The sequence below is a fragment of the Schistosoma haematobium genome, chromosome 6 (assembly GCF_000699445.3).
Source record: "Schistosoma haematobium chromosome 6, whole genome shotgun sequence".
NCBI classification, from domain to species: Eukaryota; Metazoa; Platyhelminthes; class Trematoda; order Strigeidida; family Schistosomatidae; genus Schistosoma; species Schistosoma haematobium.
In genome coordinates, this window is record NC_067201.1 from 7,342,980 (window position 1) to 7,359,447 (window position 16,468).

A 16,468-nucleotide genomic window follows, 5' to 3' on the forward strand; every position below is an offset into this window, starting at 1 on the left:
AACTATTTGTTCTCTAAATTAAACCTACGTTGGTAATATTAACCTATAGTTATCCAGAGTGATGGGGTTTCAAATTGTTATCACATTATTCTTATATCTCACCCTCCAATTCTAGTCTAGTTGATCTTTTGTATTTTTATATATAAATGTTCTTAACAAGTATATTATGAGTGATCAGATTGTTCGAAATGTATTGCCTAATATATGTTATCACATAGTTCTGATAATCTTTGTCTTCTTGTTTATCAAATGGAACTAAATGCATTAATGAATAATTATTTCAATAGTTGAGATCATGAGTATAATGAAGCTAGACCACCATGGAAAGCCTGGAAGCATTGGACGGCCGTTTCGTCCTATTGTGGGACTCCTCAGAACTGCGCACCGACGATCGCACCTCGCGGGATTCAAACTCAGAACGTATCTGCCTCGCGCGCGAGCGTTTAACCTACTTGACCACTGAGCCGGCATTCAACCAAACGGCTGTCCAGTGCTTCCAGGTTTTCCATGTTGGTCTCGCTTCAATTGACTCATGATCTCAACTATTGAAATTACTACAATCTTCACAAAACTCCTTCTGATAATAACTATTTCATTTAGAGTAATGAACTGATTTTGACTTACAGAAAACTTAGAATCATCTACTTTTGTGAATTTTAAAAGAAGACAAACAATTGGATAATGAAATAATGACAGGATATTAAAACTTATAATTAATCGAAACAGATGATATCAGTTGAAAATTACATTAAAAACTAAATAGTTGTTTTATTGCGGTTTTAGACACCTTCAGCCTATTCTGTCATGTCCTAATGAGGAATTGAATTTGAGACTTTCAAGTCTTGCATATTATGTTTCAGATCATAATGTTGCAATCCAAAGATTTACTTGTTTATATTTAGAAATAAATTTTAAAAACAGGATATTTAGCTTTATAAACAAAGATGAATGATGGCTATTAGTGGAATCCAGTTGGATTTACCTGGATTTCTGTGTTATAATGCTTGTGATTTAATGCAATTACGAGGCAAACTGTACAGGATGTATATATATGCTAATAAGAGACTGGTCAATTGCAGTCCTAAATATCAATGAAAAGATTCAAACAACCAATACAAAAAAGGATATTTAGTTGATTATCCATCTATAATCTAATAACTCTTACGGCTCATTTTTAAAGTTAGTTATTCTACCCAGTTACCGAAATAGAAATAGACAGAATTAGTTTCAAACCTGTTTAGGTAATTGAATCTTATCATATACACTTTATGTTATTAACTATTATGCTTAGAATAGATAGATTACAACCGACAGTAAAATTCTGAATCCGTGTATCATCCTTATGTGTTTCATAGCTAATCAGCTTGTAGTATTGAAATATTAGTAGCAATATATCTATGGATAACGCTAATCTTATTAGACACCTTAAATAAAGATTTAATGCTAAATATATACCGTATGAATGTATATAAGTGACCTTTTGTTTTGATGTAAACAGATTGTCAGTAATTCCTTTTATCTATGGAGGAAACTAACAATAAAATCAGTCTGGTATTAAATTAAAAAAATTTCAAAAGTTAAATAATAAACTAACCAAATAAACAAATTACTTACTTACGCCTGCTAATCCCAATGGAGCATAGGCCGCCGACCAGCATTCTCCAACCAACTTTGTCCTGGGCCTTCTTTTCTAGTTCTATCCAGTTCTTGTACATTCTTCTCATGTTCGTCTCCATTTCTCGGTGTAATGTGTCCTTTGGTCTTCCTCTCCTCCTTTGGCCTTGAGGATTCCACGTGAGGGCTTACCTTGTAACGCAGTTGGGTGCTTTCCTCAATGTGTGTCCTATCCACTAACACTTCTTCCTGATTTCTTCTCCGCTGGGATCCGGTTTGTTCTCTCCCACAATAGGTTGAGTCTTATAATTTAATGTTAAATAATGAATAAGTTATTTAATCTGTGAGGACAGTCCACGGGTGAACTCAAGGAAGCTGTAAGAAGCTCAGAAAGGGCCGAAGATATTTCATCCAATCACCTTTTGCAAGAATATTCTAGAATCCCTACATGTAGCTTCCCGATTGGACAATACTAATAATCTCCTGTATGCGGATCGGAGGAGTGTAATGATGATTTCGTTTCTTACTAAAAACTATAAATACCTGACAATTTTTTTTACTATAATTGACACTGTGTGGAATAACATTTTTGTCACTAGTCTTCTATCTTCTCATTGTGATTGAGAAGAGTTCTAGAGTTCTAGTGCTCAAGTTATACAAAGTATATCAAGAATATAAGTTTTAGATATAACATAATCATTCACACATCAATGAAGGATAGGTCAACTTGAGAAAACCATTCAGGGCATCATTTAATCATTATTTATTGATTAAATTAATTAAAGCTTCAGAAATCGTTTTATTTTATTCATTAAAATCTTTTGTCAGTTTAATTTATTAAATAGTAATGGCTATAATTCATTAAAGAGACTAATTCTAGTCCGGATATTAAAGATAATATCAATGGATCTTAAGTGACTTTGGTCTACGCCTTTCTTGATTCTGTTTAGTTTATGTAAAATAATGTAAAATAGAATGAATAATGCCAATAAATACATACTGACCATGTTAATCTAATTAAAAATATAATTGTCTGAAAAATTGTGCATATTCTAGAAAATAGACATATATATATGATTCTATTGTTCATATAATAGAATAACTGTTTAGGCGCCTAATAGTTTTTATTTCTTGCTTCAATCAACTCGATATATTGTATGTTCACCTATCAATGCTAATGATGGGTAAATGCAAAATAGTTTAATTCCATTAGTCATATTTTCTTAATGACGCGAGACTGATAGGTCCTTGGTTCGAATCTCTCGGGGGGCGGGATCGTGAATGCGCACTGCTGAGGAGTCACACAATAGGACGAAACGGCCATCCAGTGCTTCCAGGTTTTCCATCGTGGTCTAGCTTCAATTGACTCATGGTTTCAACTATTGAAATTTTTAAAAATTCTCCACAAAACCCTTTCTAATGATAATCACCTGCTCACTAGTGACTAACTTCAGGAAAAACTCCCGAAGTTCTAGTGAGAAGCCGTTACCAGTGGAGTTCAACCAGATCTGTTGTGAGATAGGAACTCACCGAAGACAATGGTGTACGGTGGCGCAACTTCGTGGATTGGTTGAAGTTCAACATTAACACCATTGGATGCCGGCTCAGTGGTCTAATGGTTAAGCGCTTGCACACGAGACTGATATGTCCTGGGTTTGAATCTCGCGGGGGGTGCGGGATCGTGGATGCGCACTGTTGAGGTGTCCTATATCAGGACGGAACAGCCGTCCAGTGCTTCCAGGTTTTCCATGGTGGTGTAGCTTCAATTGACTCACGATTTCAACCAGTGAAATTTCTAAAAAATCTCCACGAAACCCATTCTGATAAAAATATTATTGTCTGAAAAATTATGGATATTCTAGGAATATATATATATATATATATATTGTTCATATAACAGAATAACTGTTTGGGCGCCTAATAGTTTATATTTCTTGCTTCAGTCAACTCGTGATGCGTAAATGCTTGTTATACAACATAGTTTAATTCCATTAGTCACATTTTGCTCAATGGAATTTCATCAATTATCTCTAAAAATTATCAATTGGTGAGACGATGAATACTATCCGTATATTAGTTTATAGGGATTTTTTTCTTACACTAAAGTGTGATCCCCATTGAAGTCGTGGATGAGCACTGTTAAGGGATATTATATTATGAAGAAATAGTTATTCAGTCCTTCTAGGTTTTTAATATTTGTCTAACTATGGATAATCTGTGTTGTAAATTATTTATTGATTATCAGTAGTTAGCATGATAGACTTTTATTTCATTTTAAATACTTGAATTTCAGTCTCTTACAGTTCATTCTAGTTTTTTTTTTTCTTTCACAAGTATCAATTTGAAGGTAAGTGAAGATATTGTGTATATACTAAATCAACGTTCTTGCATGAACGGACAGGATTTTTGTAAAAACTCATTGCTAAGGCTTAAAATGCACACAAATGCCCTGGTACGGCCGATGGTGAGGAGAGTCAGCTTTCTCTCTCGAAATGCTCTCAAATGGCATACAACCACTGCCACAGAAGTCCTACTCACTAAATTCTCTCCGCAGGGGTACTGTTCACGAAATTGAGATGACAAAAATCGAATGTTTGGTGCTCTAATCTGGTTGGTGGATATGGATGATCCACCTAGGGGAGTTGGAAAACTCTGATTCCAAAACAATGATGCACATGGGCTCGAGGATCCTGAAAGCACAAATGATGTATAAACCTTTTGTTTGTTACCGGCTACAATGGGACTGCATCTGCTTATGTTGATCCACTGCCTTATGGATCAGACCTTTATGTCAAAGGCTCCGGATGTGGCCCCTTAAGAGAACTAACTACTTCAGTTTGAGCACCCAAGAAGTATCACATCCCACACACAAATCAAGTGACTTATATGGCGCATATGCATTCGGTGCCTCTTTCTACCAATATTTATGTGTTCAAATAAATAAATAAAAACGTAAAATTTGCCCTAAACATACTCAAACCAGTTTGTTGTACAAAAATTTAAAATGATCAAATCTTAAATCATTTAGATTATTTGAAATATAATTTTGAACCTCATGTTTGTTATATCTAGAAGGTTGTTCTTGATATGCCGCGTATAACGTGAGCACTAGAACGCCAGAACACTTCTAAGTCACAATGAGAAGATAGAAGACTAATGAAAAGAATATTATTCCTAGACAGTGTCAATTATAGTTAAAAAAATTGTCAGGTATTTATGGTTTTTAATAAGAAGCGAAATCATCATTACACTCCTACAATCCGCATACAAGGGGTTATTAGCATTGTCCAATCGGGAAGCTACATGTAGGGATTCTAGAACATTCTTGCTAAAGGTGATTGGATGGAATATCTTCGGCTCCTTCTGAGCCTCCTACAACTTCCTCGAGTTCACCCGTGGTCTGTCGTCACAATGTTATCTTATTCTTTATAACTTCCTTTTTCAAATGTACATTAAGCTACTTGATTCAAAACAAAATACTTTCTACGATTAAAACATTGTATATTCATCTTATTTCTCTTTTTAATAAAGAATACAAATTCTTTCTTTTTTGTTTGTTAGAAACAAATGGAATTTTATGCAGAAATATCTGAAATGGGGTAGAAGATAATAATAATAAGACTTAATTAAGTTGATATTTAGCGACTGTATAACATTGGAATCTGTCTTGGGAATAAAATCATTCATTTATTTGTAAACTATTTCAGTTAACTAAAAAAGAAACAAAAACAACAACAACAACAAACCCAAAAAGAACATTAGTGAAAGAATATTTCGAAGAAAAAAGAAGACAAGCGAACGGTGATGAAACATAGGAATTGAAGGCTAATATTTCAATGAAGAATATTCTTTTCGAGAAATTCTATTCAAGTTCTATAATTCATATATATCGAAATTAATAATCCGAAAAAATGGTCAGGTAAAAGGGCATAGTACATCGTTTAAAGCATGTGAATTTAGGATTGTTAAATAAAATACAATAAAACAGTTAATTCACTTGGTGGTGTTTTACTTGTATCTTCCTATTGTTATCTAGGGTTGCAATTGATCAGTCTCATGTTGACATATGAGCATCCTTTGAGGATTGTCTTGATATAACCTTAAGTCACAAGCTTTTTAAGCGAAGATAGATAGTGGCTATCAATTGAATGGAGGACGTGCGTTTCGTCTTATTTGGGACTTGTCAGCTAATGTACCTGCATCGCAGAGTTGATATTCACTCCGGGACGCGATGGCATTTGAAGCAAACGGTACTGGGTTCGAGTCTCGAAGTGAACATTAACTCTGAGATGCAGGTACATCCAGATGACGAGTCCTAACTAGGACGAAACGCGCGTCATCCATTCCACTGCTAGCCACTATCCATCTTTGCTTAAAATTGTTAACATTGATATGATTCATATGGAGTGTTAACTTGAATTTGCATATATGTCAAGTGAAATTTATGATTCATAATCAGATAGGATGAGTGAATTAATAGTGCAATTACAATTCGATCAAATGTTTAGTGGAAACACAATTGTATGAACGAAGAATATTCTTTTCAATAATTTCTCATCAGGTTCTACAATTATAAATCCAAATTAAAAATCCATAAAATTGGCCAGATTTAAGGCAGAGTACATCATTTGGAAATCGTTATATGTGAATCAAGAATTGTTGATTGTCATATATAAAATCAATTCAGATCGTTAATCTTGGGGCTGTTTAATATAAAGTGTTAACTTGAATCAGTTTATAAGCGAAATTTAACTTATATTTAAGGCTCACAGAGAGTGTTTCTGTTAAAGTTCATATAAAAGAATATGAATAAAAAACCCTCTTATGTAATTAATATCCAAAATATATGGTAAATCAATGTTGAATTCACTAGTCGAACTAAGCTAGACGATTACTGAAAACCTGAAAGCACTGAATGGCCGTTTCGTTTTAGTATGGGAGACAGCTATCCACCTTAAACAATAGATGAAGAGTTGAACAAGATCATGGATCGACTGAGATTAGACATTAACACCGTTGGATGCGGGCTCAGTGGTCTAGTGTGTTATAACTGGTGGCCTGTGTGCCCCGTTAATGTATAACGTAACGATACCGCCAATTAGAGAGTAGTGAATTATCGATCGAATCAATGACGCATAAAACACATACGAGCAGTCGAGTCGTGATTGGTCCTACTTCCTGCCTAGCCCAGCCAGTTAAGTCCAGAACACCAATCTCAGCCTCTGCAACATGAATCATTTATTTCAAGCACACTGGGTTTATATACCAACCAAACAGACCACATCGTGCCATAAAATAGGAAACAATATTTGTACAATAGTTAGCCAAATGTGGCTGTGAATATGGGAGATAGTAATTGATAAACAGGGAATAAATCGAGAATGGTAAGTCGTATAATAACAGTTCATAGGTCAAAATAAAGCTCATAATAAATGGGACATGAATATGAATAGTTTAGTCACATAACAATTATACGACAAAAATATACGCATAATATCGGTCCATAAATGGATCCCCAAAGTTACCATTCATTATGCTTATCGGGACGTAACATAGTGGTTGAACATTTGCACGAGAGACCGAAGATTCTAGATTCGATTCTCAAGTGCAGGATTGTGCATGCATATTGTTTAATGACCCCATACTAAGACAAAACGACTATTTAATGTTTCTAGGCTTTCAATAGTGGATTAGCTTACATCAGCTCATAAATTCAACTGTTACAATAACTACAATCTCTACAAATCCCTGTACTAATACTATTAATCTTTGGAAAAAACTTTATTCATTATTTTATAGAACAGTTTGTAAGGTGTTGTCGATAAACGAACTCACCAATGATAAAGTGAAACACCCACCACCATATTACCTTCCTTTGACCTTGTATGACTATATCTTGTTTACTCACCAACCACAATTTTATGCTCACTATAAAACAATATTTGCCTTGTTGATTCATTTTTTCCTATCCTCTAGCTACTGTTCGGTATGTTATTTATGTCTCTGTGTTTTTCCTTTGGTTAATAGACTGTATTGTTTATTTTGTCTACTAACAGTGTTAATTTATTTTGATGGAGTTTTGTTCTCTGAGGTGGATGGTTTGGTCGTGGAGCTTTCATCGTTCTTCTGAACGACATCATCAACACAAACTTCAGGTAGAAGTTAATTTGTGTTTTAGAAACAGATAAAGTAGTTTATCAAGCCAAATAGCTTACTTGTTCTGACTTTGGTTAAACCAAGACTCTGTACTCGACATACTAGAGAATAGTTTAGAGTTTACACCTGTAGGAAATTGCTACCTACACAATTATTATAAAACAGACATCTGTTAGACAGCCAAAAATAAACGAATCCATTAATGAATCATTTCATTTATGATGATGGATAGTTAATTGGAACTAGGAAAAACAAAACACTTGCAATCATGACATTATGTATCTTAACTACATTGTCTGTTGTTGATTTGTTTAACTTGGATAACGAATATCAGTTAAAATGACATAATATAATGATTACATAATAATAGTGTTGATTGTCGAAATTCAGGACACATATGTTTATGTTATCTGGAATTCATTCATTGAATTCAATAAATCGCTTTATATACAGATGTTAATATAGTTAAATTATTTACAAATGAGAATCAGAAAGTAATAATTTAAAGATAAAATGAATTAAAATAAATAAGAATTTATTGAATGCTTTATATTGATTCATAGATAATGAGACTATAATTTATAGACAATATTTGAGCAATGTTAAAGTGATCCCGACAGTGTCCGCCTAATAACTAAAAGCAAATGAGGGTTATAAACCATCTTGAAGAATAAGGATTATGATGCCCTGGTACGGCCGAGAGTAGGGAGAGTCCACTCTCCCTGTCGAAATACTCTTAAATGACCACACGTATAAAGCCTCTGCCAGGGTAGTCCTACTCACTAAATTCTCGTGGCATTTCTGTTGTTTACAAAATTGAGAAGACGAAAGGCGAGTGTACGGCGCTTTGACCGGGTTGGTGGACATGGAGAGTCCACATAGGGGAGTTGGAAAACCCTGGTTCCAAACCAATGATACACATGGGCTCCAGTACCCTGAGGGAACAAATGGCGTGTGAACCAACTGTTGGTCACCGGCTACCATGGGACTGCATCTCTTGTAGTTGCTCCACTGCCTTGTGAGTCAAACCTTCAGGTCGAAGTCTCCGGGACTGGCCCCCAAGAAAACCACCTACTTCGGCTTGGGCACCCAGGCAATATCACAGCTCTCACACATATCAAATGAGATTTGTGTGGCGCATATGTATTTGGTGCCTCCCTGCACCAATATCTATGTGTGAAAATAAAATAAAATAATAAATGATGGTTAAGGTTAGGAATTAGATTTAAGATTTTCAACATGAACTAATAGTAGTTATAATGCCGAAACTCTATTTATCCAAATGGATAAGTGAACTTTGCGTCAAAATTTGAGACCTGTTATTTTTATATCTGATTGATTCGTCCATAAATTATAGTCACGCCAGTTTTGTTTTCATCCCTGTTTATTTTATTTGTTTTTTTTTTAGCTGATAAATAACTTACATTTATAGTATTTCTATTCAGTATGACCGGTCAAGGTTATACATAATGTTTTCAGTATTCGATAACTATATTGTATCCAACCAACAATCTTCATTATTTTCCTATTCAGTCGTTTAAGAATTAATGTACATTGATGTGTTATTATCAATGAAGATTTCATTACAAGTTCTAACTAACACTGTATTAGATTGTGTTATTCAGTATCTTAAACTATAGTAAATAAATATGCTGAAAACTGATTGTTATTAACCGGGTGAAGATCAAATTATGGGTAATTTCTGAGAATTATATATATATATATATATATATATATATATATATATATATATATATTCTTAATGTATAACCATTAAGTAACTAGATTATATGTATATTCATATTCCTTTCATACAATCATCTGAACATATCATTTCTTCAAAGTTCAATGTACATAGTGTTATATCCAGACAAGAATAAATGAATGGTAACTGTTAGGAAGCACTAACATACGAATATTCTTATTGTATGACTATTGAGTAACTAGATTATATGTATATTCATATTCCTTTCATCATAAGCTTTTATTTGACTTATTAACTATTATCATTCCATTTACTATTCTTGAAATATTTCCAATTTATTAGTGACAGTTTCTGGCTTGATACTATACAAATGTTAATTTATAATTTATGGTGTGATGTAATCTGATTTGTTTACATGTAAACCAATTCTGTTTGAAATATAGGATAGGCATGATGGAAGCTGATATTGGCATTAATGACTGAATAAGCACGGTTAGGCATGAAAAGGACCAATTAGGACACGGCTGCTCATACCGGTCAATAAGTCATTGTTGTAATACAGTGTATAGTATAATTATAAGTCATATCACGTGATAAATCAACAGGACAAAAGTCGCGACACTGACAGTTATGGGTAATTCCAAACACTGGAATTGAGAACTGCAGTGAAAATTACACAATGAAATGAACTGAGAAATGATTTGAAATGGTGGATATAGTAATTTTATTGGAGACTGAAAACCTTGTGGTCATTTAGTAACATTTAAAATTACATTTGATAAGTGAGTTCTTGAATGCATAGCCTGAAATCATTTCTACACCTTATCAGATTGGTTAAGACTCTATAATACTAATGCAGTGGATGCTACTCACAAGTATGTTTGTAAATAGTGTGTAGCGAAAAGTGGTGTGGAAGTTGTAACATTTGTCGGTCACAGAGAATAATTTCAGTGAATGAAAGCACGGCGTTGGTAGAACATTTGGAGACCAGTTGAGAAGATAGTTCCGATTATAAAACATACTGGGAGATGTAAATGAACGACTGAATGTTATGTATATGTATTCTGTAATTACTTAGTAACTTCTCGAAACAAATACACATACTTCCTACTTATTGTCGTGCTTTACACTACTAGTCGATCATATATCTTATTTTTTTGACTAATCATAATGAGGTTATAAAAATGTGAAACATTAAACTTTAGAAAAATGGAAATTTTTCCAAGTGAGCTTAATATCATTTTATTTATTTACTGACAATGATTGGGTATGCAATGTAGAGCTGAGGAATAACCAGTAATTTCTGAAGTCAGGCATGAACGGCAGGGAGTAGACTGAAAATCCGATCAATAACAATCAAATATACAGTCAAAACTAAGATCTTTAGTTATTCTATGTTTGTATCAGCAATGATACTTATATGATTATTGAAGTGAATATGTGAAATGATACATTAATAAAAAAAGGGATTATAGTGAATGAAAAGCATGAATTGTATGTAGGATAACTTTACTGAAACTCTGGGCGATTCATGACTGGTTGTATACTGTCTCAAGGTCACAATAAGGTGAAAAATGTAAATGTAGGCGGTTCACTGTGCGTAATCGAATTATTCATCTAGCCAATGTCACCATTTAATATCTTTGGCCGAATTACAACTATAGTTATGCACATATGCTAATGAACATTGAACATAATTCAATTAAGAATATGAACAATTTAAAACCCGGGGAAAATATTTTTGAATGTGAACTGTTGATTTAGATATTCTTTCAGTAAATCTTAATGATAAATTACCATTCAATTCACCAGAAAGGAATATAAACAACTATCTCTTTAAAATGAAAATTTACTTTGAAAATAAATCAAATCTCAGTTTGTCTGTCTAAACAATTCATACATCTAAAACTAACATAAATCTTCACTTGGTATTGTTTGGCTTGAGGTTTAAGACTGCAATTGATCAGTCTGTTATTGGCATATGTGCATATGTCTCGATATTGCCTTAATTCATAAGCTTTTTTAAAGCAAAGATGGATAGCGGTTAGTAGTGGAATCCATTCGCTTCGACCGCCATCGCGTTATCCACTCAGCTACTGAGTGTTAGGTTCGAGGCCCAGAGTGAACATCAACTCTGAGATGCAGGTACACCCAGCTGACGAGTCCCAAATAGGACGAAACGCGCGTCCTCCATTCCACTGCTAGCCAATATCTATCAGTGCTTACAAAAAGCTTGTGAATTAAGGCAATATCGAGGCATACGCACAGTATGCACATATGCCAGTAACAGACTGATCAATCGCAGTGTTAAACCTCAATGGGAAGATACAAGCCAAACAATACCAAGTGAATTTAAATTCACCCCATTACACAAGCAAGTGGCGTTTGAAGCAAGTGGTACTGGGTTCGAGTCCCAGAGTGAACATCAACTCTGAGGTGCAGGTATATCCAGCTGACTAGTCCCAAATGGGACTAAGCGCGCCTCTTGGATTCCATAACTAGCCACTATCCATCATAACATAAATCTTCTTTATAAAAGAAACTTTACTGTAATATCAAGGTTTTGTTATTGCTGGTTTAACCTTGACATTTTTTTCATTTTTTTATTCTCGAATATAGTTGGATTGTTGAATTTCATTGAAATTATGAATCGATCAATTTTAGACCACTATTGAAAAACTGGAAGAATTGAACAATTGTTTTGTCTCAGTATAGGACTCCTCAACAGTGTATCTTCAGGATCCCAATATGAGAAATTCAAACTCAGGACCTTCATTCTTGTGTGAAAATGATTAACTCCACGATCACTGAGTTAGTATCTAACAATGTTAATGTCTAACTTCAATCAATCCACGATATTGTGCGATCATTTTTCATTGTTTTTGTCAGATAACTGCTTCACACCCGACACAGTTGAATTCTGACCGTCCAGTGCTTCCAGGTTTTCAATAGTGATCTAGCATGATTTCAATGAAAAGTTACAATTAAATTGTGCTGTATTAATCTCATAAAATTACATCGATTGTAAGACAGTAACACAATTGCTTTTGATCTTAGTATGGAACTCCTAGTTAGATATTATTGACAAGCCTACACAAAGTTCATCTATGGTACACTAGTCTTACATCAATATTATTGACAGTTGAAGCTATCAACAAAGTGTTCATTTACATTAAATGTATGGAACGCAGGAATTTCAATCAATTTTTCTCGTTCGTTTATTAGGTAAGTTCTACTCTATATATATCCATAACTAACAGCTGCAGATCAGTGATATTTCCACTTTTTCTAAAACGGTTGACATTCACTTGTCACCGCTTCTCAAATGAATAGTTTACACAAAACACTTTATTCTAACAGTAATTGTATTTTCAGTACTGGTTAGTTTTTGTAACAATTTTTCAAATGCCTATTGAGGAATAGAGCAAAACATATACAAGAAACAAGATAAATATTACTGACAGAATTAGTTATGTCTGTAGTAAATCCCAAACTATAACTGAGTTGTTAGATCCTATACTTGATTAAGGCCGAATACGATAAAAAAACTAACGGCATTCGAACGTGTAGAACCCCACAGTTGTGAAATCAGAAGGAGCAAGGGAAGTGAAACCAGTAGGTCCTGGATTCGAGCCCCGCGTGGTGCGGGATCGTGGATGCGCACTGCTGAGGAGTCCCATACTAGGACGAAACGGCCGTCCAGTGATTCCAGGTTTACAATGGTGGTCTAGCTTCAACTGACTCATGATTTCAACCTATGAAATTTCTAAAACTCTCCTCAAAACCCATTCTGATATTGGGTATGAATCAAAAATGTACAGTAAAACATAGGTATTTATAGAAATTAGCGTTAGCTATGACATCAATATAATTCAGTACATCTTCAAGGAGGCAAGTTATTCTATCGTCCAATAATAGCATGTTACGTTGACAGTCTATAAAGGTCTTTCAAGTTCAGATTGGGTAGAAACTCTTCGACGTGCTTCTCAGAATCTGTCCCAACATGAGGTAAATCTAGATCACCAGATTTTGTCTTCCATTTATTGAATAACATTATCACGAGAAATAATATTCCTCAGTTCTATCCTAAACGTGATATTGGATGGGCTCTATCAAAAGCCTCCATCTTTTTATGGTTCCTCTTCGGAATAAATTACAAGTCTCATCAAATTCAAATGGGTTATACATTAAATTACTAACTTTAGACAGTAACGAACTCATTTAACAGATATGAATTTATCGCTAAGGGTTCATCAATCCTCGTTCTTGATGTTAAGAGCTATATCTGTATAGGGCCGTAGATGTTGTTGAATTTCATTGAAATCACAAATCTATTTCAGTTAGATAACGATTGAACACCCGGAAACACTGGACAGCCGTTTACTTACCAGTGTACACCCACGACTCCACAACCAAACCCAGGAATTTCGGTCTCGATGTACAAGATGTACAACTTTAAATAAAATCAGCCCACGAGAGTTCTCAACTATTTTCCATTGTCTGTGTTGAGTACCTTCCTCACATCCAACACTGTTTAACTCCACTGGTCATGGTGTCTTATTGACATTTCGGAATAGAATCTACGATTTTCGGTCCATGATCACCAACAATATAGCTCCTTCCACAATCTATCTGTTTTAAAATGAATTATTTCTATTGATCAGTAGCTTGTATTTGTAGTCAAATGTAGGGCGTTAAACGAATTTATTCGGGGAAAGAAATAGCCATAGAGATATTATGCTTACTTACTTACACCTGTTACCCCTCATTGAAGGGCACAGGCCGCTCACCAGCATTCTATATCCAACTATGTCTTGAAATACCCTTTCCAGTTCTTTGCAGCTGATATTCATCCTTTTCATGTCTGCTTTCTGTTCCCAACGTAATATGTTCTTTAGCTTTCCTCTTTTTCATTTCCCTTCAGGATTCCGAGTTAGTGCTTGCCTTGTGATGCAGTTTGATGATTTCTTCAATGTGTGTCGTATCCGCCTTCTTCGTCTTTACCTAACTTCCTCCTCAACTGAAAGTTGGTTTATTCTCTCCCACAGTAGGCTGTTGCTGATGGTATCCGACCAACGAACATTGAATATCTTGTGTAGACAACCATTTACAAATACTTATACCTTTTTGATGATAGTTGTAGTAGTTCTCAAAGTTTCAGCTCCGTACACTTGAACTGCCTTGACGTTCGTATTGAAGATTCTCACTTTGATGTTGGTTGACAGTTGCTGTGAAGGACATATGTTCTTCAATTCTAGGAATGCCGCCCTTGATTTGCCAATACTCACCTTTACATCTGTATCGGGTCCTCCACGTCCATTGATGATACTTTCTAGGTACGTGAAAGATTCCACATCTTCCAGAGCTTCTCCATCAAGTGTGATCGGGTCGGTGTTCTCCGTATTGTATTTTAGGATCATGCTTTTTCCCTTGTGTATGTTGAAGCTGCTGCTATATTGTTTGTCTTAACCTGCATTTGTTGATGTGTATGGGATAGAATGGTCAGGTTATCTGCAAAGTCCAAATCATCTAGTTGCATTCCACCTGTCCATTGTATTCCGTGCTTCCTTCAGATGTGGAGGTCTTCATAATCCAGTCAACCACCAAAAGAAAGAGAAAGAAGGAGAGTAAGCAGCCTTGTCTGACCCCAGTCCTCACTTGGAATGAATCTGTCAGCTGTCCTCCATGCATGACTTTGTACAAAAGTCCATCGTATGAATTACGTATGATGTTGACGATATTCTGAGGTACATCATAGTGTCGAATTAGTTTCTCGTATCTACACTGATGTATAATGACGAGTTTCATTCAATTGATTGTTTAACGATGATCCATAATGTTCAAAATTCGGTCTACATATATGATGTATGTCTATCATATTCAAAAGAAAAAAGAAAAATGATTATTTAACCATTAATCAATGAACGGATTAGACCAAGAATTTTCATTTCATTCGTACTTTGGAATGTAGCATCTATTTCGGTCGGTTTAACCTTTAAATAATTATCGATACTTTAAAAAGAATAATAAAATAAATTTGGACGTAATCAACATCTATTTCTTTATCTTCTTTTTTTTGGGGGGGGGTATAATAGACATCATTTCAAATGCCAATTCGTTAAAATACAGAGAATTAATATGCAGATAGCATAATACAGAAGACCTTCGTAGAAAAACATTTAGTTGATTATAAGAAAGCATTATTTGTATATTAGGAAAAAAATAATCTTATTAAAGGTACAATATTTATGAAAGTTTATTTCATTTCAATAGTTGAGATCATGAGTCAACTGAAGTTAGACCACCATAGAGAATCTGGAAGCACTGGACGGCTGTTTCGCCCTGTTGTGGGACTCTTCAGCAGTGCGTATCCACGATCTCACCTCGCGAGATTCAAACCTAGGACCTAATATTAATATTAACTTTCCTTAGATAAGATCAAAAAAACTAATTAAAACCTCCCTAATATGTATGATGTAAATATTATACTTACTGTAAATGTAATTAGCTATCTGATCTTATTAGCTCAGTGAATAACGTGTTGGAATTTGAAGTACATAGTACTATGTTCTAATTTAAGTTTGATTATCAACACTGAGATGAATTGTAAATAGGATGAAATATGTATCTTTGATTCTGCTCTTAGCCTCAGAATAATAAGTTATCTATCAATATGATTTATATATTTTATAAATTTAAATAATCTTATTAGATATACTTTTAAGATGCAGAAATAATAATTGCCCTTACGTAGTAAAAGAGGTAATCAGCTAAGATCAATAGATGATTTTAGATTAATACATATTCAGAATGAGGGTTTGTGGAAATTGTAGTGATTTTAATAGTTAAATTGATGAATCGATTTAAGCTAGACTACCATTGAACATCTGGAACATTGGACGGTTGTTTCGTACAAGTATGGGACTTCTCAGTATGCTGAGGAGCTGTATAAATGAAATAGTTTACGACCAAATAGACGTGACATTTGACGAT

The 16,468-nt window shown here is 34.4% G+C and overlaps 1 protein-coding gene across 1 annotated transcript in view; it reads right to left on the reverse strand.

Moving 5' to 3' along the window:
• Positions 1-8,365: 8,365 nt before the first annotated feature.
• CLN3_1 (G1/S-specific cyclin cln3) overlaps positions 8,366-16,468 on the reverse strand; it is a 52,071-nt gene continuing 43,968 nt past the window's right edge. The window contains exons 16-17 of the mRNA XM_012937066.3: positions 14,225-15,346; positions 8,366-8,940 (exon numbers count right to left, since the gene is read on the reverse strand). Of these exons, the coding sequence (XP_012792520.3) occupies positions 15,255-15,346 (92 nt within the window). The 3' untranslated portion in view covers positions 8,366-8,940; positions 14,225-15,254. The remainder of the gene's footprint in view (positions 8,941-14,224; positions 15,347-16,468) is intronic.